This window comes from Choloepus didactylus, chromosome 10, assembly GCF_015220235.1.
Source record: "Choloepus didactylus isolate mChoDid1 chromosome 10, mChoDid1.pri, whole genome shotgun sequence".
Lineage (NCBI taxonomy): Eukaryota > Metazoa > Chordata > Mammalia > Pilosa > Megalonychidae > Choloepus > Choloepus didactylus.
In genome coordinates, this window is record NC_051316.1 from 52,885,056 (window position 1) to 52,912,232 (window position 27,177).

General features: G+C 41.7%; 1 protein-coding gene and 1 non-coding gene across 3 annotated transcripts in view; both read left to right on the plus strand.

Annotated features, from left to right (window-relative positions):
• Positions 1–25,415, plus strand: part of RCL1 (RNA terminal phosphate cyclase like 1) — a 67,981-nt gene extending 42,566 nt beyond the window's left edge. Inside the window, exons 6-10 of one of the 2 annotated variants that reach the window (XR_005210700.1) lie at positions 2,861–2,986; positions 9,898–10,054; positions 15,405–15,508; positions 19,121–19,297; positions 25,092–25,166. Coding sequence is in view for 1 of the 2 variants with exons in the window: in XM_037797936.1 (XP_037653864.1) it covers positions 2,861–2,986; positions 9,898–10,054; positions 15,405–15,508; positions 25,092–25,242 (538 nt within the window). In the remaining variant the exon portion in view is untranslated. Of the gene's footprint in view, positions 1–2,860; positions 2,987–9,897; positions 10,055–15,404; positions 15,509–19,120; positions 19,298–25,091 lie in introns of both variants that reach the window. The other variant, XM_037797936.1, reaches the window with a different exon arrangement.
• On the plus strand, positions 20,046–20,152 carry LOC119505830. Its single transcript, XR_005210866.1, has one exon. It is a non-coding gene; the product is annotated as a U6 spliceosomal RNA (small nuclear RNA).
• Positions 25,416–27,177: the final 1,762 nt, after the last annotated feature.

Consider the following 27,177-nt stretch of genomic DNA (forward strand, 5'->3'; position numbering starts at 1 on the left):
CCTTAAACTCAGGAAAATGGATGGAGCACCCTTGCTCAAATCCCTTTCTGTAAACCAAATATTTCATTCACTGGTCTATAGAACTGCCCATTTAGCAAACACCTCAAAGGAATGTTAGTTTGAATTGAGATTGCCTCCTGTGCCAGTTTGGGAGTCTGAAGGGATAAAAAGCCACCCTTGGGAAAAAGGCTTTAGTTGGTTTTGTGGGTCTTTTTACTTGCTAAGCTGGTTGATGTGTGGGGCTAAGCTTGGAGAACTATTCCCCTGAGGAGGTGTTGAGTTGGGAGAACTAACCTTGCTCTCTTGTACATATTTAGGGTTTAACTGAATGACCCCTCAAAGCAATTCTTTTCCCTATTGCATTCCACAGAAAGATGACTGAGTGGCCAGGGTTTGGGAGGAAGCTGGTGTTGGTTCCTGCCAGCAGGTGCGACTGGGTAGTGCTGTTACCTTTTTATATAACACCATTCACTCCCATTCTCTTCCTGTCTAAAGTGGAGAGAGAAAGGAGCACTCTTGGTTTGGTTTTGTGGCCCTGTCCCAGTAGTTCCAGAACACTGGCTTTCATGATCCAGTGCACAAGATTTAAATGAAGAAGCTGGGGTAGGGGCAGAAGAGAGGGATGAGTTGGAATTTGTGGAACAGTGTGGTTTCCTTTCCCTGATTGTAGGAGGGTATTTAGAGAATGTAACACACACACACACACAAACACCAGAGAGGATGAAGGGTGGGGGGGGTCCCATATGGATTGAAGTTACGAATTTGTCTCTCTTGGTTAAGGTTTCTTAATATGGTGTTCATAAATGGACTTCAGGAGGTTCATACCCTCCTGAAATTATTTGCAAAATTGTGTGTGCATATATGTTTCTGGAGCCGGGACTTGAACATGTTAGTCTGAGTCTGGATCTCAGGCTCTTAGCTGTTCTGTAGTAGGGCCTCTACACCAAGCCAGAAGACTCCATTGTTACTCTAGGACGTAGTTGGCTTTGAAGCGCCTTTGCTTTCTTCATTTCACTGCCTGAATTCCATGATAGGCTTCCATTTGCCCTGAAGTGGTGCTGTTACCCTCTTGATTTCTACACCCCTGGAGAGGTAGGAGGAGAAAGCTGTCTTTTGGAAGAGGGGCTGTGTAATTTTGAGCAAGCGATTCAGTTCTGTGTCCCAGTTGCCCTCGCTATAAGCCCTGAAACTAGGAAATCCATAGCCCTCATCACAGGATTGCTGTGAGTATAAAAATAAGATGATCGTGTAAGTGAAAGATTTGGGGAGCCACAAATTCTGTGGGATTATGTGTTAGGATAGTGGGTGGCCTCAGGCCTCCAGAGGATAGCACCCAGCTGGTCCAAAGGGTATCAGACCCAGTACTGTTTGTCTAAGCTGCCTGTGGTCAAAAGTACATTCTGGATGAAGAGGTGTGTGTGTGTGTGTTGAAAAATCCCTCTTTGCTCTTTCCTCATTTCAGGTTTGTCCTTTGGAGTCAGTCAAATATTTATCAAGCATTTCTGAGTACAGAAGTAGTGTAATTGAGAGTTGTGAGGGATACAGAAGTAAAGCCCCTGTCCTTGTGGAGTGTGCGGTCTCGTTGAAGAGCAGGAACAAAATATTGCAGGGAGATGTATGGTGAGCTCCAGTGAAAATCCCAGTAAGGTGTTGGCTGGAGGGTTTTAGGAGAGCGAGGGAGCTCTGGGCTGGAAGAGTGACGGATGGCACTGCCAGTTGAAGAATGTGGACAGTTGGACAGTTGTGATGGTGCCAGGTTGGGAATGAACAAGCCAAGCAGGCTGACAGCTAGATTTGGGAGAGCCAGGAGTCACTGAGACTCTTATTAGTGTGAGGAAGAGTGATCTTTTCATGAGGTGTTCAGGAGGGATGAAAAGGGGAGATAGTTACCAGGTCAAGTTCCCTGCAGAGTCTCTGGCCATTTTGTTTCTGCAGCTTAATTGCGAATTAAATGTGTTATTGACAGCACTTCTTGAGCTGGCCTGGCACAGACAGACCACACATCTGGTTTTACCTGTTGGGCTTGTCACCTGGAGCCTGCAGGGTTGGTGGGAAGATTGTGTGTTGTTACTTCTTATTCCACATGGACAATCAGCTCTTGACCATAAGTGCCTTGAACATCAAAAGTGCTCAGTACATACTTACCTTTTTTTTTTTTTTTATCTTTGAGGCTAGGGAGAGTCAGTCTCTGTTATAAAATCTAATATTAGGTAATAGTTTCCACTTCCTCAAGCATCATCCTTACCCTTGAGTTCCTTTCTGGGTTGCCTTCTTATAGAAGTGCTAATTATCAGCACCTTTTCCATAAGGTAGCAGGTGTGAGGAGCCTATAAAATCCACAAATGGAACAATCAATACTTGAATAATTGAAAATAGGCTCTGGGAGTTAGAAAAATATTTTTAGGTTTTTAGAAACAGCATCCACCATGATCTTCCACTAAACCTTTTCCATTTCCCCTGTCGACAGACCAGGAGGCTGATTGGGGTTGGCCCAGGTCAGCCCCAATGTGTTCTGGTCTTAAGTTTTTAAGAAGGAGACTAATTGGTTACAGCAATGGGGATGGACAGAGAATATAGAGTAGTTTCGGATATATTACTTCAAAGGGAGACTGGCTCCTGAAGTACAGAGAGGCTCGTATCTTCACCATTCCATTTTTTTTCCACCATGAGTATTTAAGACTTTTATAATAATGTAAAAAAAATGAATTATGGTACTATAATTAAAAACAGTTGGAAAACAGAATGGAATTAGAAGTCCCAATTTGTTATTATGGTTCCAAAAATATTTACTGGCTTTATAACCGACAGTTTCTCTGTTCTGGAGTCCAAGGAGAGTGACTTCCTTAACTCTAAGTTGCAGGTACTCCGTTCGTGTATCACCTCAGATGGCGAATCGGATTGTGGATTCTGCGAGGAGCATCCTCAACAAGTTCATACCTGATATCTATATTTACACAGACCACATGAAAGGAGTTAACTCTGGGAAGTAAGTGTACATTTTTGGAGACTAATTCTGAAGCTACCCTTTTCTTTTTCATATACCTGAAGTTAAAACTGCCAGCTCTGAGGTTGGGCAGCCAGAGGAGAAGCAATTTCAGAATTAATTACCTTCTGTTTTATTCCTATTGTCACCAACAGGTATCTCTCACTCTCTCTCTCTCTCTGTCTGCCTCTATCTGTCTCCCTCACTTTTTAATAGTAGAGGAAAACAGAGCTTTATTAAGTTAGCATTCACTGTAGTAGTTATTATTCTTTAAAAACAATAGTAAAGGTCAGTGGTAATTTTTCAGTCTTCGGACACTTCAAAAACTACCAAAGGAAAAGAAATCTAAAGTGCAGGTGGAGGATCTGGACTCTGTTGCCTTTTTCAGATCTTGACACTATGATTTGACTGTTGGCAAATTACTCAATCTATTTGTGCCTCAGTTTCTCATCTGTATAAAGTGGGTGGCTAGTTTTGTGTCTTGGCTGGAGAAACCCAAATCTGGAATATACCTCCTCCCTCTTTGTAGCGATGACCATTTAAGTGCTCCAGGTTGTTCCAACTTCATGGTCACTGGCACATTTTATACTTATTTGCTTGTCTGTCTCTTCCTACAAGAATGTAAATGACATTAGAGTAGGGACTTTGTTTTGTTCACAGATGTATCTTCAGGGCACTTTCTGTTTGTGGTTAATAGTGTATGTTTAAATAAGAATAAGCCAAAAGAAGAGACACATAACTCATAGGGCGAGGTCTGGGAGGATCTCAAATGCAAGCTTCCATGTCTCTGCACGTGGAGTCAGAACATACCGCCCTCCTAGCACAGCAACTATATATTTTCTTAATCTTGGAAGCTCCAAGGGGTTTTTCTTGAGCGCCTGTCACATGGAAAGCATCACAGTGGCTAGTGCTGGGAGTTTGAGGGTCCAGTCCCTACCCTCAGGGAATTAAACCCTATCTATTAATAAAGAGTGCTTCAAGCTTTAAATCCCATTTGCATTCAGTTCCCACAAAAAAATTAAAGTGAATAAGTTTTCCCACTCGAGTAAATAACAGTTTAGGGAAAAAAAATCCTTTGTTGTCTAAGTACCAGTCTGCTTTTCTCTCCATCATTGGGAACATATAACATCCCTAGATCCAGGAAAGGTTGTTGCAGATTTGAATTTGGTTTAGTTAAAGCCTCTGCTAAATCCTCACTGTAGAAAATAAAAACAAAATTAATGATGGTCTATGCAATGAAAATGTCTCTTTTACGCTTTGGTAGTGTGTTTAGAAACCAATATCTAGAGAAGCAATTAAAATTAATTTCTTTATTATGAAAACTTTAAGCATACAAAAAAGTTGAAAGAATAGTATCATGAACACCTGTTTATTCCTACTGCTTGTAGTTAACAGTGAACATTTTTCTGAATTTGCTTGTTTGTTGCTTTTTGAAAAATGTTTTGTCTTTTTTTTTTTTTTAAATCTTCATTTTACTGAGATATATTCACATACCACGCAGTCATACAAAACAAATCGTACATTCGATTGTTCACAGTACCATTACATAGTTGTACATTCATCACCTAAATCAATCCCTGACACCTCCATTACCACACACACAAAAATAACAAGAATAATAATTAAAGTGAAAAAGAGCAATTGAAGTAAAAAAGAACACTGGGTTCTTTGTCTGTTTGTTTGTTTGTGTCCTTCCCCTATTTTTCTACTCATCCATCCATAAACTACACAAAGTGGAATGTGGTCCTTATGGCTTTCCCAATCCCATTGTCAACCCTCATAAGCTACATTTTTATACAATTGTCTTCGAGATTCATGGGTTCTGGGTTGTAGTTTGATAGTTTCAGGTATCCACCACCAGCTACCCCAATTCTTTAGAACCTAAAAAGCGTTGTCTAAATTGTGCGTAAGAGTGCCCACCAGAGTGACCTCTCGGCTCCTTTTGGACTCTCTCTGCCACTGAAGCTTATTTCATTTCCTTTCACATCCCCCTTTTGGTCAAGAAGATGTTCTCTGTCCCACGATGCCAGGTGTACATTCCTCCCCGGGAGTCATGTTCCACGTTGCCAGGGAGATTCACTCCCCTGGGTATCTGATCCCACGTAGTGGGGAGGGCAGTGATTTCACCTTTTAAGCTGGCTTAGCAAGAGAGAGAGGGCCACATCTGAGCAACAAAGAGGCATTCGGGAGGAGGCTCTTAGGCACAATTATAGGGAGGCATAGCCTCTCCTTTGCAGCAACCGTCTTCCCAAGGGTAAATTCTATGGTAGAGGGCTCAACCCATCAAACCACCAGTCCCCTATGTCTGTGGTCATGTTAGCAAACATCGAGGTGGGGTAGGCCAATACCCCTGCATTCTCCACAGGCTCCTCAAGGAGGAGCTGAACCATTTCAGTGTGAACGGTGACTTCATTATACTTTAGCTCTAAAATTTTCAGCTAGTGTATCCTAAAAATAAGAATATCAGAGTTGACTCAGCCACAGGTTGACTGTTTTGGGTTAAGAAGTCAATTTTTCCTAAATGGTAGCACAGCTAATTCTTTTCACAACTGTTCTACCTGAAGTTGTTTTAACTTCTGCAAAAAGAAGGAAAGAGAGAGTAAAAGAGGGATGGGTATGTTACAGGATTTCTGACCTTCATAAGGCCCAAAGGAAAGATGAAGTTGATTTTTTAAAATACAGTAATGGCTCATAGTCCAGAACAACAAAGGCAGTGTTATCAGGACTTAAAAAGTTGGGAAAGGATTTGTGTGCAAAGCTGGCCCTTTCTTCTGGGAATTGGAAAGGTCAATAATGGTTCTAATCCTTGGGAATATTGCTCAAATGGCAGTGGTATATTCCTCATTTATACAGTGGAGGTGAAAATGCCTGCATCCCTCGGTTACAGTGGAGATTAAAAGACCACATATGGACTATGTGACTGTGAAAACCTTGTGGCTCGCACTCCCTTTATCCAGTGTATGGACAGATGAGTAGAAAAATGGGGACAAAAATTAAATAAAAAAGGGTGGGAGTGGGGAAGGTGGAATGCTTTGGGTGTTCTTTTTTACTTTTACTTTTATTTTTATTTTTATTTTTTTACTTTTTTGAGTAAAGAAAATGTTCAAGAAGTGATTGTAGTGATGAATGCACGACTATATGATGGTACTGTGAGCAATTGATTGTACACTGTGGATGACTGTATGGTATGTGAGTATATCTCAATAAAAGGAATTTTAAAAAAAGGACCACATATGTAAAGCCACTTATGTGATTGTGTAACATTGTAGGTGCTATAGAAATGGTAGCAGCTACTGCTGTTGTTCTTTCCTTTCCTCTCCCTTCTTAGCTGCAGATCTGGAACTAAGTGATGGGTAATCTCTGGGGAGAAGGGATTGCAGAGGACAGGGGAAGATAGGTAGCAGCAGAAGCTGCCTGATGGCCTTATCTTGATAGCCCCATCTTGATGGTCCTTTCTTGGTCTGGCCTCCAGCTCTACAAAAGGGTGGCCAAGAAGGAAGCAGAGCAGGCCTGAAGGCAGTTCTACCACCAGCTGTAATGCCACTAATTTGGCTGGCCCTAGAGTGTGCTCATGTCCCGTATTTGCTAATGGTGAGATACATGGATCAAGAGTTGGATGTGACGTAGACTTGTCACATCCTGGGATGTATCCACCTGAGTTAGGTTTGTTGAAATCGAAGAGTGAGAGTTTATGTTGGATAAAACCTTGGGGCCAGTAGTTCTTGGCCTGCATTAGCACTTTAACCAGTGTGCACATCAGTCCAGCTGTTTGAATATACTTTCACAATAATGAGTTTTATAAAACTAGTACTTTCCAACTGGAAAGCTTTGTGACCACCCTTTGCAAACTACCAATGCATATCTTCAATGAGGTTACCTGGTAACCAGTTGCTTTGTCAGCATAACTTGAAATAGGCCTGATGACAGACCTACCCCCAAACTGGGGATGAGGGTGATTTGCTGGAGCACAGCACGTAGAATTTAATGTTACCAAGTTCTTTATTTTCTTTTAAGTTAGTGAATATGATAATTTGAAGTGATTAAAGTTAATTGTAATAGCAAGTATACATACCTCAAAAAATTTCACATGGACGGAAAAATGTGGAAGTTCTTAGGAAATGAAGGTAAGTGGTTAAAACAGTGATAGTAACTTGTCTTCTGGTTCTCCCCACCCCCCTCCATTTTCTCCTCTTTGTTTTTCATGCCACTGCTTCTCCTTCCAAACTGGATGCCCCTTCCCTCCTTCTGGCCAGGCTACTCACAGGCAACTTTGAGATTGCTCTAAAATTTTCCAAGTGTCCCATGATGCTGGGTGGGCAGCACAGTGTTGGTTTGTTGAGCATGATTCAGGGTACCCTGGAACCTTTGAGTAAATAGGTAACTGCACCCTCTTCCCTTTGCAGGTGTACTAACCCTTGACTGCATGGACAACTGAATTTTTTTAAAAAAAATTAAGGATTGATCAATATAAGTCCTCCATATTGTGAACTTTCTTAGTACATTTGAAATATCACACAATTTTTTCTGAAACAACTATTTTGGCTAGTCTAGTGCTAGACATAGAGCAAATGCTTTACGAACACGTCTATTGATTTGTGCTAAAGGAGGCAGGTCTGTATTGTGACTGCAGTGGACTCAACTGCTGGATAGGCGTTGAGTCAGTGGGCCGCTGTGGTTTGCCTTTGTCCTTAGAAGGCACTGGGCAAAGTAGATTTGAGGTATCACATCTTGATGTTTTTTTGAAGGAGTGCCTTTTTTTACTGTTTTGTTTTTTTTATCTTCATTTTATTGAGATATATTCACATACCACGCAGTCATACAAAACAAATCGTACATTCGATTGTTCACAGTACCATTACATAGTTGTACATTCATCACCTAAATCAATCCCTGACACCTTCATTAGCACACACACAAAAATAACAAGAATAATAATTAAAGTGAAAAAGAGCAATTGAAGTAAAAAAGAACACTGGGTACCTTTGTCTGTTTGTTTGTTTGTTTCCTTCCCCTATTTTTCTACTCATCCATCCATAAACTAGACAAAGTGGAGTGTGGTCCTTATGGCTTTCCCAATCCCATTGTCACCCCTCACAAGCTACATTTTTATACAATTGTCTTCAAGATTCATGGGTTCTGGGTTGTAGTTTGATAGTTTCAGGTATCCACCACCAGCTACCCCATGTTTTTACTGTTTATGGGCTGATTTTGTTTTGTAGCCAAAATGATTGTCACTAGGCTCTGTAAGGGCAAGGACTCATGGGTTTGCAACAGTATCCTAGTTCCTGTCACGAGGAAGCTTTTCACCAGATGTTTGTTGGATTAATGAATGAATGAGTCAGCTGTTGTCCTGGACAAAAAGATGTCAGATTATGGTTGTTGGGTGGTAGAAACAAGATGGGAGAGACTGTGGTGCCAGCCCATTATTATAGTCATTGAATTCTGAGATGAGAGGTATCCCTTGGTAGTAAAAACATAAAGGCATAACTTGTCTCGGCCCTTTCTAGGCTTGTCTAGTTGTCTAGGAGGAAAGCCTGATGTTTCTCAAGAAGAGCTTTAATCAGGTGTGCTGCAGGCTCCAGGCTCCCAGATTAGTTGAGAGGGAGTTCTGTGGTAGAGGAATCATATAGGCTTTGGAGTCTCAAAGATCTGCATTTGACATGTAATGGTGCCTAAGAGTCTCCCCCTGAGTACCTCTTTGTTGCTCAGATGTGGCCCTCTCTCTCTCTAACTGAGCCATCTCGATAGGTGAACTCGCTGCCCTCCCCCCTACGTGGGACCCGACTCCCAGGGGTGTAAATCTCCCTGGCAATGCAGAATATGACTCCCGGGGATGAATGTGGACCCGGCATCGTGGGACTGAGAGTATCTTCTTGATCAAAAGGGGGATGCAAAATGAGATGAAATAGTTTCAGTGGCTGAGAGATTTCAAATGGAGTCGAGAGGTCACTCTGGTGGACATTCTTATGCACTATATAGATAACACCTCTTAGGTTTTAATGTATTGGAATAGCTAGAAGTAAATACCTGAAACTACCAAACTCCAACCCAGCAGTCTGGACTCCTGAAGACAATTATATAATAATGTAGATTACAAGGGGTGACAGTGTGATTGTGAAGACCTTGTGGATCAAATTCCCTTTTATCTAGTGTATGGATGAGTAGAAAAATGGGGATAAAAACTAAAGGACAAATGGGGTGGGATGGGGGGATGATTTGGGTGTTCTTTTTCCACTTTTATTTTTTATTCTTGTTCTGGTTCTTTCTGATGTAAGGAAAATGTTCAGAGATAGATTGTGGTGATGAACGCATAGCTATGTTATCATACTGTGGACAGTGGATTGTATACCATGGATGATTGTATGGTGTGTGAATGTATTTCAATAAAACTGAATTTAATGAAAAAAAAAAAAAAGATCTGCATTTGAAACTCGCCTCAGTTTCTAGCTGTGCCGACTGGGTGTACATTGCTTAATTTTTCTCCATTTCCTCCATTTGTAAAATGGGGACAGTAATACTTTGCGGAGTTGAAGTATCACAAATACTGTTTGCAAAACCCCTGGCTCAGTAACTGGCAGAAAGCAGGTGTTCAAATTGGGGGGAGCCCTCCTTAGTCTGGATTGTTACAGACTGGACAGCAGGTTCATTTACAGTGTAGGAGGGAGAAGATAGGGGAAGCAGGGCTAATAGGAAAAGTTCAGGACTCACATCTCTGGGTTCCACTACGTGTGCCCTCACTACAGTCTGTATATTTCCAGTGTAAGCAGAAGCAACTCTCATAAGTCTTGATGGTACCAGAAGGAAGCCTTAGAACAGAATGCCATCAAAAAGATGTTTGTCTTCTTTCCCTTTGCAGGTGTGTCTGAACCCCATTTCATTAATTCGACTCAGTCTTTGCACCTTTGAATCTCCAGGTCTCCAGGCTTTGGGCTGTCCCTTGTTGCTGAGACCACCAATGGTACCTTCCTCAGTGCCGAGCTGGCCTCCAGCCCTCAGGGTCAGGGGGTAGCAGTGCTTCCAGAGGACCTTGGCAGGAACTGTGCCCAGCTGCTGCTCGAAGAAATCTACAGGGTATGTCCTTAGCCTCTCTGTAGGTCCTGGAAGAGTCATGATCAGTAAGTAGTTCATTGTCTCATTCTTATTCCACAACTTTCTTCTCCCCCTCCTCCTCCTCCCTCTTACCTCCCTTCTTCCTTCATCTTTCTTCCTTCTTCCCCTTCCTCCTTCTTCCTCCTCCTTCTTCCCTAAGGAATTAGCATGTTCCTACCCATTAAACAGTTTAGCATTAGTGAGTATACTGGATTAGCTAAACTAGTTGATGAGCAGAGATCCAGCCTCAGAGGGTTGGAACACAGGACAGATAAGTTTTAATGGTGGGGAGAGGAAAGAACTGGAGCAGAGCTCTAAAGGTGAGAGAAGGTAAAAGTGAAGCAGGTAAGGTGGTGACTAGGCAACTGAAGGGCACATACCGGGGAGAGTACCGTTCCTCATTCCCCCCAGTTGTTACCTTGCAGGGATGAGGGCTCACTGTTTTCACATTTTTCAAGAGAAGCTGGGAATCTGGATTTGCATATAGCAGTTGATTGATTTTTAAAATAACGTCATCATTATAGATTTTGCCTTGTGCTCTAGACTAGATAGAAGAGGGTCTAGGGAAGGCAGGCATGTGTCCCAGCAAGGTGGGGACTTTGGAAAGCATGAGAACTTGGGACAGAGAAAGGGTGACACAATGTTGAAGACAGGCTTCACCGGTTACCATTTTGCTTCTGCAGCTCTTTTGGTGGGCAGCAGTTGGACCAGCCCTCTCTGTTGGGCGGCAGTTGGACCAGCCCTCTCTATTGGGCCTCAGTCTTTTCTCTCTCAAAACACAAATGTGTGCAGGCACATGCTTTTAGTCTGTTTCCCCAAAATAGTTGAGATGACCTAAAATAAACAAGGAAATTGGCAGGGAAGGGAAGATGATAGCAGGAGGAATAAGTTGGAAGCTGCTTGAAAATGTATTCTCTAGAATCCTGTATATTGGGTGGAGGAGAGTCACAAATCTGGTTCCAAGATGTTTCTTGGTATGTACCACCATTTCCTTTGGTGCCACACTAGAGAAGGTGAAGCCTTTCCTTGACATGCAGATGGAGAAAGTGTCACCTTAAACATCCTAAGTCAGTGCAGACTCCAGGACGGGATCTTAGGGCTGGTCAGCCCCCAGGTTCTTGAACTCAGCACTCAGCATTATCAGTACTCTGGATGATTTGCTGTTAAATGGTTTGTAATGTTTGTAAAATCTCTTTCTTCTCCAGCTAATGGGCTGAAGAATCCTTTTCATCCTTGTATTTCTTCTCAGTTCTTTTTCATCTCTGGTTATTTCCTAAAGTCTCCAAGGAGGTTTTGACCTTTTGAGCAGCAGCAATCACATCTGAGCCCAATGAAATAAAATCAGTGATGCCGGTACAGTGGTGATTTTGGTTTCTTTCAGTTTTTCCTGTTGCCACTGGATCACTTTATTAGTCACTGTGGAAGGGTGACATCTGTCATGGATGCTGATCTCCAGATGAGCCTCAGAAAGGAAAACAACTTATAATCATAATCTTCTCTCCAGATCCAAGCCAGCATTCTTGAAAATACCTCATTGGTCACAAGGTAGATCAAGGGAGAAAGAACTGTTCCAGAGATAATTAAAACTTCTAGGTCCTAAAAGCCTTGATTTAATGTCTATGTACTTAAAAAATGAAAGGCAGAGAACGTATACATGTATCTTCAGGAGAGTGGTCCCATCCTCACTACTCATTCAGCTAGGAAATAGTAGAAGAAAGACATTTTCTATCAAAAGCATTCCTCCTGAGGGAGGAAGTATCCTTTCACAAGTCTTATGCATATAGTCAAGGGCTGGCTTCAGATTTTTTGCTGCTAATAAATCAACTCAATTTTTGATGCTAAATTCCATGATTTTTGAAAGATGGCTAGTGTTCTAGTTTGCTAATGCTGCTGGATGCAAAACACCAGAAATGGTTCGGCTTTTACAAAGGGGGGTTATTTGGTTATAAAGTTACAGTCTTAAGGCCATAAAGTGTCCAAGGTAACACATCAACAATCGGTACCTTCACTGGTGGATGGCCAGTGGTGTCTGGAAAACCTATGTTAGCTGGAAAGACACGTGGCTGGTGTCTGCTCCAAAGTTCTGGTTTCAAAATGGCTTTCTCCCAGGATATTCCTTTCTAGGCTGCAGTTCCTCCAAAATGTCACTCTTAGTTGCTCTTGGGGTGTTTGTCCTCTCTTAGCTTCTCTGGAGCAAGAGTCTGCTTTCAACAGCCATCTTCAAACTGTTTCTCATCTGCAGCTACTCTCTCAGCTTCTGTGCATTCTTCAAAGTACCCCTCCTGGCTGTAACTCCTCTTCAAAATGTCAGTCTCAGTTACTCTTCAAAATGTCACTCACAGCTGCACTGAGTTCCTTCTGTTTGTCAGTCCATTTATATGGCTCTAGTGATTTAATTTAGACCCACCCTGAATGGGTGGGGCAACACCTCCATGGAAACCATCCAGAGTCATCACCCACAGTTGAGTGGGGCGCATCTCCACGGAAAAACTAAAAAAATTACAATCTAATCAGCACTGATACGTCTGCCCACACAAGATTATGTCAAAGAAAATGGTGTTTTGGGGGAACATAATACATTCAAACCAGCACAGCTAGTAACTAAAAGTTGTGGGTAAATGACCAAAAGATTATCTTGCCAGTTACTTCATTTCATGATGTTTGTCATCTATGTGTGTGTGTGAGGAAAAAACTGTGTGTGTGTGTGCGATGTGTGTGTCACTAAGACCTTTGATGAGGTGTGGAGGTTTCCTTTCCTTGGTCCTGTGGAGACTGACAGGCCCCCTCTCTGACTGTGGGGCCCCTTCGGTTCCTGTCTAGGGGTCAGCGAGAAACAGCAGTGTCACATTGCAGAACAGTCCAGTGAGGGCCCCATAATACATAAATCCCCATAAATACATAAATTGTAGGCCTCAGGCTGAAAGCACAGCCCAATAGTCCACAAGAGGAAAAATCTAGATTAGATTAGTTTTTTTCTTTACTCTAATTGAGTTCTACTTTAAACCGTTTCATTGTGCCCGGCCTACGTTTCCGTTTTTATTTTCGTTTTCTTTAAATCATTAAGAGGACTTCCTCTGTGTGTCTGTGATCTTTGATTGTTAAAAATATCTCATTTTTTTTTCTGAATAATTCTCTATGAATCTGTGATGGGATGTGGTTTGAATGAGTGATAAAAGTCTCATCTCTTTTGGAGGTGCTAATTACTTTTACCCAAGTTTTAAAGCCTCTAATCTAATCTCTCTTTTTCTGCTATGTCCCATTGATCACCAGTCCTTGATTTTGTTCCTGGCTTTCCGGAACTGGTCTTTCCTTCCCATCCTTTTTGCCACCTTCATCCACTGCACCCCAACACCTCAGGCCTGGATTATGCAAATCACTTCTCCCTGCCTCCAGAGAAGAAATCTTTTGCAAATCTTCTGGAACATGCTTTTTAGACTAAGTCTTCCTTTATAACACTTGCCCGATCTTTTCACTGCTTGCTCAGATATCTTCCCTAGATTCCCACTGTTCATAACTACCTCAGCCTGGCCTCTCCACATTTCCCCTGCAGTTTTGCACCCATCGTTGCATCTCCTCCACAAGGCAGTTCAAGGACCCTCCCAGGCTGGCGTCCTGGCTATTCCTCACTGGCTCTGGGCCATTATTTCCCCCATCCTCCTGTTCTTCTTACTTTTCTTTCCATAACCTGATCATCTCTCCAGGGTCAGGTCACGTCCCCACCTCCCCACAGCCTTCCTCTAGTCATTCACAGTGCTTGCACCCCTTAGCCACTGGGTAGCCTTGGCTTCTTCCTGAATTACTCCCCGTTCCTGAGCATAGGTCATCTTTGCAAGAGACTGAAGCAATGCATGCACAAGGCTCGTGTCCTCTGCTGCATGGGGCACTAACACATTTATTTGCATTAAAATATTGGTCCCGTATATAATAAAAATCCTTTGAGAATGATGGAATAATAACATAGTGATAGGAAACAGGGACTGGAGAGAACAGTTTTAATTTTAACCATCCTTATGAAAGGGAGCAAGATCGATAAGACAGAATTAGTTCTGTTGGTCCCCATATTTTCCATGAATCGGGTTTTCCTTTTTAGATGGAAACATAAGACTCCTTTTGTCCTAACATTTGCTATGTGAGATAAGTAGTATTCCCTGTTCTTTATTAGTATTCCCTGTTTAAGAAGAGCATGACTTTCATAAAGGCTAACAGCAGGATAACCTCCTCACTCCTACAGCATTGCCAAGGTTACCAGCAGCTATAAGATGAGGTCTGACAGCCTGAGAGTCAGTGGCAGCACCAGAGAATTGATTTAATCCCCACCTACATGCATTGAAAAGGAGAGAGTATACCCGCATAGACAGTAGGGGCTGACCCCCAGTTCTGTTCCTTCTTCTCAAAGTCTAGGAGGGTCTGGCCTTGAATAGCAATGTACAAGGGTCAGAAACTGGGTCTCTTGTGACCTGTGCAAAACATGTAGACACTCAGGTCATCCTGCTTGTACTATGTACAATGCAAGTTTAAATTGTTTTAAATAAAATTAGCCCAAGAAGAATGGTCAGAGATAAAAGATATCCTTTAAGACATAAGTTTAAACAGCAGTAATGTATCCATCTAGAGGTAAAATGAATGAAATGGCTGAGAAATTCAAGAAGAAAGAAAGGCGACCAAAGCTGTTGTACCTGAGGAAGATGTTTTTGAAAAGAATTCTGTCCTACATGTTATACTTTGGAAGAAAAGGAAGGAAAAGCAGGGGAAAATAATATATAGGTAATAAGAATGGAGGGATCTAATCTTAATCCCCAGTTTTAAAGCATATAGTAAGAGATAAAGAAATAACATGGCAAGCAGTTTCTGAATATATTTGAGTAAGTGTAATAGGTAAGACCCTTTAAATGTAAAGGTCCTTTATAATCTCTGATTAACTGTTATTCTATGACATTTAATAAATATGTTTCATTCACTTAACCCTTGGTAGTTAACTATACATTTCCTAGAGCTGATTATGCCTTTTTACTTATACTCAGTAAAATGATGTCTTCTTGCTGCTTTAATTTCAGAGGGAAAGTTTCATTTTTCACTACATACACTTATGTAAGTTTGAATGTCTTTTCTGATAGTCTCAGCTTTGATTAAATGTACCTCTAAAGTTAGTTTATATAAGGTTTACTCTTACAGTCTGTAGTCTGTTTTTTTATTGCTCAGAATTTGCAATCTGGTGTTTGATGGGTTCTGATATTCTGAGCATATGTTTTTCTTTTCTTTCTTCCTCTTTTTTATTAGTTTTCAATTTTCTGGTTTGTGTAATGATTAATCATTAAAGCGTTTGTGTTTACAGGGAGGATGTGTGGATTCGACCAACCAGAGCCTGGCTCTCTTGCTCATGACCTTGGGTCAGCAGGATGTTTCCAAAGTCCTGCTAGGACCGCTGTCTCCTTACACGTAAGTTGTTTGCTTTCAATCTCATTATTCTTTCCAGTTTAATTTTCTAATTGCATAAAATGACAAAGGTGGTGTCCTGGGCATGGTGTATCACCGTGAACACTTGCTTGTGCCCATCAATCAATGAACCAGAGGTTGTAACTCTTAACCTGGTGCGTTTTATTTTTACACACAGGATTTGCCTTGCTTTCCTGTAGTTTCATCATTCCCTTCTCTCTTCCCATATAATTAAGGTTGGGTAATATGTATTGGGTAGTGTTAATTTTGTCTGTTGCTTTAGATTTGTTAACATTTTGGAGGTAAACCCCTGGTTCTATTATAACTTGGATTTTGTTGTTAGTTTTTTTTAATTCCTCTTCTCCCTAGCAGTCTCACTTGCTGTGGCCAAAAGGGCTGTCGTTTTGTCCAAAATGGTATGGATGAACTGGCTGGAAAAAATGAAGAAGCAAGATTCACAGTAATACTACCAGACTAGTAGGGAAATTGTTGAGATGAATTTGGGGCCATTAGGTGTTAGCATAAGTTGCCTTCTGAGTTACAAAAAGAACAACTCATCAGAAGACTTAATTATAAACAGCACAGAGAAAGAAACATTCCCAGTTGATAGTAAATGAGTATGTCTGAAAACAGCCTGTTGAGCACTGGCACACGTACGGTGCTTATAAACTTCAAGGTCATTATACGGCCATCTGTGCGAGTTAGGGGGTGGGCCTTGTGTGGAAGGAAATGTTCAGGTAGATATGAGACTGAACTGCCCTTTTTCGGTTATCATGGTACCGATGCTGTATATCTGAAAGGTACAGTACTGTGATAACTGAAGAATGGTGGTGCCATCACATTGAGAAAGGGGACAAGGACTCTGATGGGGCAGTCCACCAGTGGACCATGGCTTTGGGGTATGAAAACCAGGAGCTTCAAGAGATGTTCTTTTAGAGGCTCCTTTTTTTTTTTTTTTTTTTTTGAGTTGGTGTTGGGAGGTTTTTTGGAACAGGGAAGTGGGAGAGAATACATTCTGTTAGCAGTGGGTGAAGACTGATAAGCAGGAAACTGGTGAGAAGCACATTCACCCATGATAACTTGTGTAAAGTATTTCACAATACAGGAAACCTACAGTTGAGCAATCCTAGCCTGCTAACACCGGTAATCCACGTTACTAAAATAGACCTTGTAGTTTAGGTATTTGGAGGGTAAGGGCTGGGAGGACAGCACCTAAAGTGCAGAGACACACTCTCCATTGAGTTTGGTGGGAGCGGCCATGGCTGTGTGACTGCTGCTGCCCCCGCGGCTGGTCTCACTGCTGCCTCTTTCTCAGCCTCTGCCTCAGGGCGGCAGGAGGCAGGCAGCTCACACAGCATGAGGTGGCGTCTGGAAGTGTGTGTGGTCCTGAGGCCTGGAGTTTGGCAGAACATCATGTGAAAAGTGGAATGTATATTTTTCTTGACACTTTTTTCTTTTGGAGATTTTTTTCCAGTTTGGCTTTTCCGCTCAGCAGCAGCCTCTTTGGAGATGGGGCAAAATGTGAAAGATGTCTTTTAAAAGTTCTGTTTCCTACTTGACACACACCCTCACCAAACATTAATTGCAGTGTTTTCTTCCCGAAACCTTGCCTAAAATTAATCCATCTCCTGGGAAAACAAAGTGGCCTACTCCCAATGGCACATTAAAGGAATGGGACATATTGCAAAATTGTGTGTTTTGAGACTCGGGGCTGCAGGGATAAGGTATTCTCCTTGCTCTAGATTACCTGCCTCCTGTAGCTTGCCAGGAGGTGGGAGAGGGCAACCGCCCTTCTTTTTGCTAAGTGAGCACAAAAAGGGATAAAGGAGTTTATTTTAAAGAAAGCTGTATCTCTTTGAGACCCCATGTCCCCTTTAATCATTGTGGAAGGATCCAGTGGCCCAAAGTGATGAAGTTCAGAGTGGGAAGAAAACACATCTTTCAAGGACCAGTTGGCAGAGTCCATATCCTATTTGAGTGGACAGCTAGCATGAGTGGGGACAGAATCCGTATTTGGAACCGTCACGGCGGGGGAACAGTTTATCCTAGTTGGACCCACGGGCTGTGGAGACCAAACTGTCACGTTTATTTTTATATGCGATTAAAAGTCATAGAAATCTGTTTGTGAAATCTCAAATTTCTAAAAACCTGAAGCAGGACCCTCCTTGTTTTAAAAATTTCTTCTGGTAGTTTGCATGTTTTCGTTTGTATAAGTAGCTTTTTAAATATCTATTTACAGAGCACTGGAATTGAGGAAGATGTTTTTCCTTTCAGTGTTACTCTCTATTTTCAAATCCTTTCTGGAAAATAAGGGTCTCTTTGTTCTTCCCTTATTTTCCTCTTCCTACTCTCTCACTTCAGGAGATTGCTGTTGGTGATTTTCTGTGCTACTTGAGAAAGTAAGTCTATATGTGTGAAATTATTCCAGAAGGCCAAAGAGATTTTTTTTTTTCCCAGCAAAATAAAATACTATTGGGGGTGGGGGTGGGGGTGGGGGTAATTCAGATAACAGGCTGGCACATGAAGAATCTATTTTGGTTAAATTTGTTGAGTGTTAGATGATTTACATTTGGCGACTAACTGTAGTTCTCCCTCCTATCCAAAAGCTTCATTTTACAGTTTCTATTTTATTTAAAAGAAGGATTAATAGGCAACTTAATTAGAACTTTCAGAAATTGTGAGAGGAGGCTAGGTTACTAGAGTCTCCTACATTCTGCCCTGGCTTTGGAGTCCCACCTGCCTTGACTCAAGTCCTGGCTTTGCCACAAAGCCACTGTGAGACCACAGACAAGGTATTTACCATCTCTCAGCCTCAGTCTCATCTGTCAGGTAAGGTGAATGATCCCCAAATCGGAGTCTTGTGGAAACAGAGCAAGGGTTAAATAAGATAAGGAGCTCAGTCAGTGCTGGATGCTGTGGGTTCCTGCTCTGGACGCTCCTTGCCTGCCCCAGGCTGGGGAAGCCCAATCTCCCTGTTCAGGTCATGTTGAAAACCAGGAGGCCTAGTAAACTTATTTTGGGTACTCTTAGGCCTTGAAGTTGCTGTGAATTGTTCATCTATCTATATACATCTATATCCACTGATTTTTAATTTATGATTAACATCTAGTCACATTGCTAAACAAACTACACATATCTTACTGAATTTTCCTAAGAATTCTGTAAAGTACATGTGTATTTAACCAAGTGTTTACTGTGTGTCTGTTGTGGTTGTAAGTGCTTTATAAATATTAATGCATTTGATTTTCATGATAATCACTCTATGAGGGTGGTAAAGGCAAGCAATATTAAAAGCCCCATTTCACAAGTGAGTGGATTAAGGCACAGAGAGGTGGAGTAATGTGCCCAGGGTCACACCAGTCAGCAAGTGGGAATCAGACCCAAGCAGCCTGGTTCTGGAGTCCAGGCTCATCTTAATCCTCACGCTCTTAGGTAAGGGCAGGGGTTTCGTCCACAGCTTTGCGCTCCAAGCACCCCCTTGCCTGAGACAGGATGCAGTGTCACATCTTCTTAGGAGGGTACTCGTTTCAAACTCCAGTAAAATGACCTCCTCCTATCTTCAGTAAGAAGTTGAAAATAAGCCACTCCATTTTGTTTTTTTTCTGACTTTCATAGGTGACCTGTTTCTGCTACTTGTGGAAGAGCTGGGGAGCTAGCAGCCCGCTGTCCTTGTGAAACACTGACTGATCCAGTGTTCTTGTGTCACTTGGTCTGAATCATGGCAATGGGACGATCAAATGAGACAATGCATGGGAACATGGGGGACTGCTGCCTGAGCCTGCTGCTGTTCCGGTGCTAGGCTTTGTGGATTCAGTTGCTTCAGTGCTCTCCATGAACTAGCATGATTCCTACTCTACCCCCTCATTTGTGAAGTGGTTTAAATGCTGCAGAGAGCTGTCACTTTTATGATGCTGTCAGAGCTTCAGAACATAGTTAGGATATTGTAAAAGCGAGTGATAATCCTACTTTTCAGATGAAAAAGTTTCAGTGACCTGCAGATGATGAGTTCCTGGCAAAACTCAGGATAGGACTCATGTCTCCCAACAGTGCAGCCAGCCTGGCCTCTGTTTCGTGCTGCCTCAATAACTGAATTTAATCACTTCCTTCTTGAAGCAGAGGTCAGGTGGGCTTTGGGAAAGCTACTACTGTAAGGCTGAAAAAGCATCACCAAAGTATTTGAAAGCTGCATGTAATGACTACAGGGGGCCCCATTGAGCAGACTCTCTGCCCACTCCCTTACCTTATCCATCAACTTCCAGAGCAAGTCCTTAGACCTGCAATGTAGGTAACCCCATATCCAAGTGGTGTGGAAACTGGGTATCCTGGTGGCACAGGGGCAGGGTTGTGTGGAATGGTTTATGTCTGTGGGAGCTGCACCAGAATTCTTTGAAAACTGCTTGTCAGATGGACTGGAGGCTTTCATAGAAAAGTAGTTTTTTTGGTTTTGTTTTTTGTTTTTTTCTGAAAATAAATCACTTTGTCCTGAAAAAATGCCTACTACAGATACAGTTCTGTAAGTCAGTAGTTAAAAATCCTTTGTATGCTCGCTTTGGCAGCAGGTACACTAAAATTGGAACAATACAGAGAAGATTAGCATGGCCCCTACACAAGGATGACATGCAGATTCATGAAGCGTTCCACATTTTTCAAAGAGGAAATACAAATGGCTAAAAAGTACATGAAGAGATGCTCAACTTCACTAGCTGTTAGGGAAATGCAAATCAAAACACAATGAGATATCATTTCACACTTGCTAGAATGGACACTATTAAAGAAAAAGGAAACTATAGACATTGGAAAGGATGTGGAGAAATAGGAATACTGGTGGGAATGTAAAATGGTACAGCTGCTGTAGAAGATGGTTTGATGTTCCCCAGGAAGCTAAGTATAGAGTCTCCATATGATCCGACACTCCCACTACTAAGTATATACCCTGAAAGCAGGGCATGAACAGGTGTTTTCACACTGGTGTTCATAGTGGCATTATTCCCAATTGCCAAAAGATGGAAACAATCCAAGTGTCCATCAACTGATGAATGGTAAACAAAATGTATATATATATGTACACGATGGAATTTTGTTCAGCGTTAAGGGGGGGAGTAATGAAAATGTTCTAAAATTGATTGTGGTGATGAATGCACAACTATGTGATGATACTGTGAGCCACTGATCGTATACTTTGGATGAATTGTGTGTGAATATATTTCAATAAAACTGCATTTAAAAAAAAAACCCATTGCGTGGGAATTGCCTAGAGCCCCATTTGCCTAAAATTCTTAGTCTGAAAAGCTGCAACTATGTTGGGTGGTCATCTGTTAAAGAGGAGAGTTGCCTCTCAGAGTGCCGGGGGTCTTTTGTGTCAGCCTGCCTGGCTGTGTGGTTATGTGCAGGAAGTGTGAATATACAGGAGAGTACTCTGGAAAAGAAGGAAAAGGAAGCATTCTGAACTCGGGAGGTGGTGCCTTGGGGGGGCTGCCACCTTGTCTGGGGCCGGTCCGTGGCTGCAGCCTGCAGAGCTGTGGGTCTATGGAGAAGGATGTGGATCAGCACAGGATGTGACTGGGTTCAGCTTGAGAAAGACATGGGGTAAGATTATTTTCAGTTTGTTTTTCATTTTCTTAAGGAGACAGGTGGGATTTAATATTGTCAGTAGTTATTGCTGCTTCTGAACGTTTTTGCTTTTTAATATCCCAGCTTAAGGTGACATGGGTGGTATGGGGCTGGAGGTGAGGAAAGACATTCTGGAACATTCCGTAGTCCCGTCTCTGGGGCGTTCTTCCTCAGGCTGGCTGAGGGGTCTGGCAGAACATTATGTAAAAAGTAGAACCAACTTTGCTTTTTCTAACTGTTCCAAAGGCTACAAATACCCAAAATATGTAGCCCTGCACACTCAAGCAAGCATGTGTTTCTCCCATCCTTTTCCAAGAGATCAGAAGCAAGCTGAGGCATTGTAGGAATCTTGCCAGCTGGGGAAGGTGTCTGGTTTTCAAGCACAGTTGAACGATTCAGTGTGAAGTTAGGCAGGGTGAGCCTGTGGGAGCAGAGCGTGTACTGCTGGAGGGTATTGGTTCCAGGGCAGCAGTGAAAGAGAACAAGCTGTTTTCTCCTCAGAATGCAGACGAGTGGGTGAGATGGCTGTCTTTTCCTGTGTTGCTGCCAACTGGAAGCTTTACCCACAGATGTGGACTGTTTATCTATGGGTTTGATATGTTTGTTTTCTTTTTCCCCAGGACAGGGTGGGGGAGGTGGGGGGGGAGCAGGGAAGGAGACTCGAAAAATGAAATTTTTAGTTGGTTAGTAAGACAGGGAAGCCAGCAGGGGGAGACCTGACTTCCCTTAATTGCTAAGAATATTGAAGTAATTTCTCACAATTGCTCCTGACTCCTAAATTCCATTTGGTGTCTCTTTATCAAGTAAAATGATGCAAAGCAAGTAGAACAGAGGTTTCAGGCATGTTAAGGCCATTGCCCTGGAGGTGCTTATATAATTTACCAAGGAGGAAGGAAACAGTTGTGGAAACAATTATAACGTAAAAATTAGGCACCATAAGCAGTGCCAAGAATGCTATGGAAGTCCAAAGGGGAAGGGAAGATCATGTGGTCTGGGAGTTCATTGGCTGGGAAATGCTTCATAGAAGAGTTGGCAGATAGGATGTAACTTTAAAGACAGAATGAAACAGCACATTCTTAGGTGGAAGAAAAAGCAAAGTGGGAATTTATTCTGTGACCATGCATGAGCACAACAAAAATCATATTCTCAAGGGTAGTTAACACTCATCTCTTAGCCCCTGATGCGCTAGTCTTTCCAGCCAGACAGGGTGAGGAATTGTTCAGGCCCCCTTTCTCCATATTGCCTTTTCCCTCCTAGGACGGAGGGACAGAACAAGAAGGAAAATTCTTTCCTAAATTCTTAGGAAAATGCTCCTAGGACGGAGGGACAGGATAAGAAGGAAAATTTACTGCTGTAGGTTTATGCTTAGTTTGGCATATACCACTTGGGGGTGGGAGCCAGGATTGGTTGTTCTTTCTTAACTTCACAAATGTGAAGTTATTTTAAACAGCTCTATTGAAATACAATTCACATACCACATAGTTTTCCCATTTAAAGTGTACAATTCAGTGGTTTTTAGTGTATTCAGAGTTAAGTAACCATTTCTGCAAACTAATTTTAAAACATTTCATCACCCTGGAAAGAAACCCTATACCCATTGTCAGTCAGTCCCTTCCCTATCTCCCCAGCTCTAGGCAACCACTAATCTACTTTCTGTCTCTATAGTAGTTTTCACCATTCTGGCCATAAATGGAATAAAAAATATGTAGTCCTTTTGGACTGGCTTCTTCATTTTTATTATGGAATAACATTCCTTTTTATGAATAATATTACATTTTATTTATCCACTCATTGGCTGATGGGCATTTGGGTTGTTTCCACTATTTGGTCTGTGAATAATGCTGCTATGAATATTCCTGTACAGGTTTTTGTGTGGACGTGTGTTTTCATTTCTCTTGGGTATGTACCTAAGAGTGGAATTGCTGGATCATATGTTAACTCTATGTTTAACATTTTGAGGAACTGCCAAACTTTTTTCCAAAGTGGCTGCACCATTTTACATTCCCACCTACAGTGTATGAGGGTTCCAGTTTCTCCCCCTTCTTCTCAACAGTTGTGTTCTTGTGTGTCTGTTTGATTGTAGCCATCATAGTGGGTGTGACGTGGTATCTTGTGGGGGTTTTTGAAATATATTTTTTATTGAGATATAGTCACAGTCCATCCAAAGTGTACAGCCAGTGGCTTTTAGTATAGTTGAAATTGTACAGTTCATCACCACAATCAATTTTAGAACATTTTCATTGCTCCAAAAAGAAAAAACCCATATAACTTAGCAGTCACCTCTCAATCCCTCTACCCTACCGTGGCTCTACATAACCTCCAGTCTAATTCTGTCCCTATAATTTTATTTATTTTATGTTTTCTATAAATGGAATCATACAATATGTAGTACTTTGTGTCTAGTTTCTTTTGCTTAGTATAATGGTTTTTTTTATTAGTTTTTTTTTTTTTTATTAGAGAAGTTAGGTTTACAAAAAAGCCATGTAAAAAATACAACATTCCCGTATACCCACCTCTGGTTGACACCACTTTGCCTTAGTGTGGTACCCTTGTTACAACTGATAAAAGAATATTAAAATATTACTATTAACCATAATCCATCATTTACATTAGGGATATTTTTCCCACATACCATCCTCTTATTAACACCTTGTAATAGTGTTGGACGTTTGCTTTCATTCATGAAAGAACATTCTCGTATTTGTACTAGTAACCACATTCCATTGTTCACAACAGTGCTCATTGTGTTATACAATCCCATTATCTTGTGGTTTTGATTTTTGTTTTCCTAATGATGAGCACCTTTTCATGTATTTTTTGGCCATATGTGTATTTTCTTTAAAGATATGTCTAATTAAGTCCTTTGCCACACCGTCTATTCTTCACTAAAGCGACATTTCCCAAACTTGCCTGATAAGAATCACCTGGGTTACTTGATAATATAGATTTCTGGCCCCTGTACATGGAAGCAGTGTCTTCCCCTCCCCTTGCTGATGGATTAGAGCCCTTAGGAATCTGTGCTCAGTGAGTTCTCCAGGGGACACCTGTGATCACACTAGCTTGGGCAATGCTGAGTCTGCAAGGTCAGGCCATTAGAAGCTTGTTTATCTGCATTGTGGTCCTTCCACAGAATCGCTGTTCCTAAGGTCCTCTTGGGGGTAATACCATTGCTCTGGGGTACGATTACAAGAAACAGGCCTGTGAAACTCCTTGCATCTTTGCAGTGAGCTCTTCACTGGCCACCTTATTTAATATTGCCTCCTGCCTGACACATACATAAATACTCTTATCCTACTTCTCTTCCCTATCTGACTTCTTTGCTTCATCTAAGCAAATAAATATAGCACTTATCAGGAATATTTTGCCTATTTATCTTGTCTGTCTCTCTCCACTAGTTTGGAAACTTCAGGGAAGGGATTTTTATTTTTGTCTTTTTAGTTGACTGCAATATCCCCAGCACTGAGAACAGTGGTGCTTGGCACAGAGGAGGCAGTCAGTAAACGTTTGTTGAGGGAATGGAAGGGTGTGTTGAGGCTGAGGAAGGAAAGGAGAAACTTCTCTATTTTGACATCAGTGGTAGTTATTCTGCTTGTTTTACCTCATGGCTCATGTGAATCATGGAGGTTCATGTTTCTCTGTGTGGGCTGCTCAAAGATTCACACCAGATTTATGTCCAGTCTCTGACAAGTATGTAGGGTAAATGACTTATGTGTCACATACTAGCCTTTAACCTTTTTTTAATTTTTTATTTAATTTATCTTGCTTTATTGTGTGCATCTCTGCAAACTGTTGCAATCTTCTTTGGAGACAGAAAAGTTGTAAATAAATCAAGTTTAATGAGAAGCTCTGAATTTCATTCAGTCCTCTTAGTCTGGGAAATTTAAAGCTTGGGATTGAGGTGGGGGTGGGAGGAGAATTTTTTGTTTTAAACAGAGTTCCTTTTTAATTTCTGTCTTCTTTTTTTTTTTTTTTTTAGGATAGAATTTTTGCGGCATTTGAAGAGCTTTTTCCAGATAATGTTTAAAATTGAAACCAAACCATGTGGTGAGGAACTCAAGGGTGGGGATAAAGTGCTTTTGACCTGTGTTGGCATTGGTTTTTCCAACCTCAGCAAGAGTCTCAAGTGATAATGTCACAAGATAAGTCCCCAGCGCCTGCAGACAAAGCAGAGATGTGAAGGACGCCAAAGGGATCAAGTTCAAATGCCTTCATCCAGAACAGGATAGCCTCTTATATTAAGCACTTTCCTAATTTTCCATTAAAAAAAACCAAAACATAAAAATAAAATACATTTCTATCATGTGATTGCCAGTCCTTTGTTCAGTGGCACTGACCTTTCTTAGGAAGCTCATTCGCAATAAGAGATCCTCTGGCTTACTTGGAGGAAGAACGGGCCTGGACACAGTTGCTCTGTCAGAACAGCATCACAGCCACACTTCGGCAGTGCTTCCTCAGCCCCACATCCCTGGGCTTCTGGCAGGTGGCCATTGTCCAAGTCTGTGGAGTGCGTTACATTCTTTCAGCAAGGACTTATCTCTTTCAGCCTCAGTTTCTATTGTAGGGGATTAAATTAGATAGCATACGTGGAGATCTCTTTATATTAAGTAGTGCAGTGCTATGCAAATGTCAGAGATTGGTATATTAGAATATTTTTTTCCTTGTCTTCTGAATGGACTGCTGTTTTGGAGATGATACTGCTCCCCATTTGGTGCAGTGTGAATCTACTGATCCCCATTTGGTTCAGGGTGGTAGTGGTTGGGGAAGGGCAGTGATCTGACTAAAGTTATTACATGTTTCTACATGTCAGATGCACTGTAGATTTCCTTATTTTATTCTCTTAATATCCTTATAATGTAGCTTTTTATTATTTCCCCCCCAAAAAATGAATTCAAAAATGGTATCTGTTCCTTTGAAATTTTAAAGATCTAAGTATAATAGTGTTGGGGTCTGGGATTTTACCCTACTTGCAAAGCTAATTACTAATTTTACTATTATTTTATGGATGCTAGCAGAAGACATGAAGCTCCTGGGTCAAAGAAAAAGAAATTCATTACTCACAGCCCAGTGAGCAGCAGTGAGCTTTACGGTTGTATCCATCCCCTTTCCCCAAGTCCTAGGAGGGCAACATGGAGGGGCCCCAAATAGAAGCCTCCCATGCAGTGGGTTTGCATCACAACTAAGGAACAGATAAAATTGGTAACTCCACCTCTTTTATAGCAAGCCTGATAGTTGTTCCAGATGGAGACATTACCTCATGCCTTATGATTCCTTGCTACAAACACAATTCTGAGAAATAGCCCAGGTAAAGAATGGTCAGGGCCTTGCATTCTACCCAGCAAGAGTGTGCAGGAACACTGAAGGCCCATAGCAGATTGTCTCTGCCAACTAATAAAGTCTACATTTGTGTGTGTGTATATGGGTCCAAGTTGGTAGAAGAAAGATCTGATTCCTTAGGGTTTCGAATGGTGCTTCCTGTCTAGGGTGGACTTTTAAATTAAGGAAGAATCTTTGCCCCACCAGTGCCTGTTTGGTACCCTTTTCTTTTTCAGTGAAAGGGAACCAGAGAAAGTCTGTGCTCTGATGACTTTGGTTGTGGGAAGATGTGGGGGTAGAGAGTTAATGTTTAGAAAGACCAGGCCATCCTGAACCATGACACTGTGCTTGAGAGCTTTACCTCTTGTATTGGTTTACTGTTGCTGCATACAAATTAACACAACCTTAGTGGCTTAAAACAACACCCATTTATTATCTGTAGGTCACAAGTCAAGCAGGTTCTGTTGCATTCTTTGCTTAGAGTCTTACAAGGCTGAAGTTAAGGCTCTGGGGAAGAATCTGCTTCCAGCTCTTAGGTTGCTGGCAGAATTCACTGTGGTTGCAGGACTGAAGTCCCCATTTCTTTGCTGGCTGTCAGCTGGGGGATAATCTCAGCTCCTAGATGCTGCCGGCCTTCCTTGTCACATGAACCTCTCCATCTCCAAGCCAGCAGTGGTGCGTTCAGTCCTTGTGCTTCGAATCTCTCAGACTTCCTCTTTTAAAGGACTCATATTATGTTAGTCCCACCC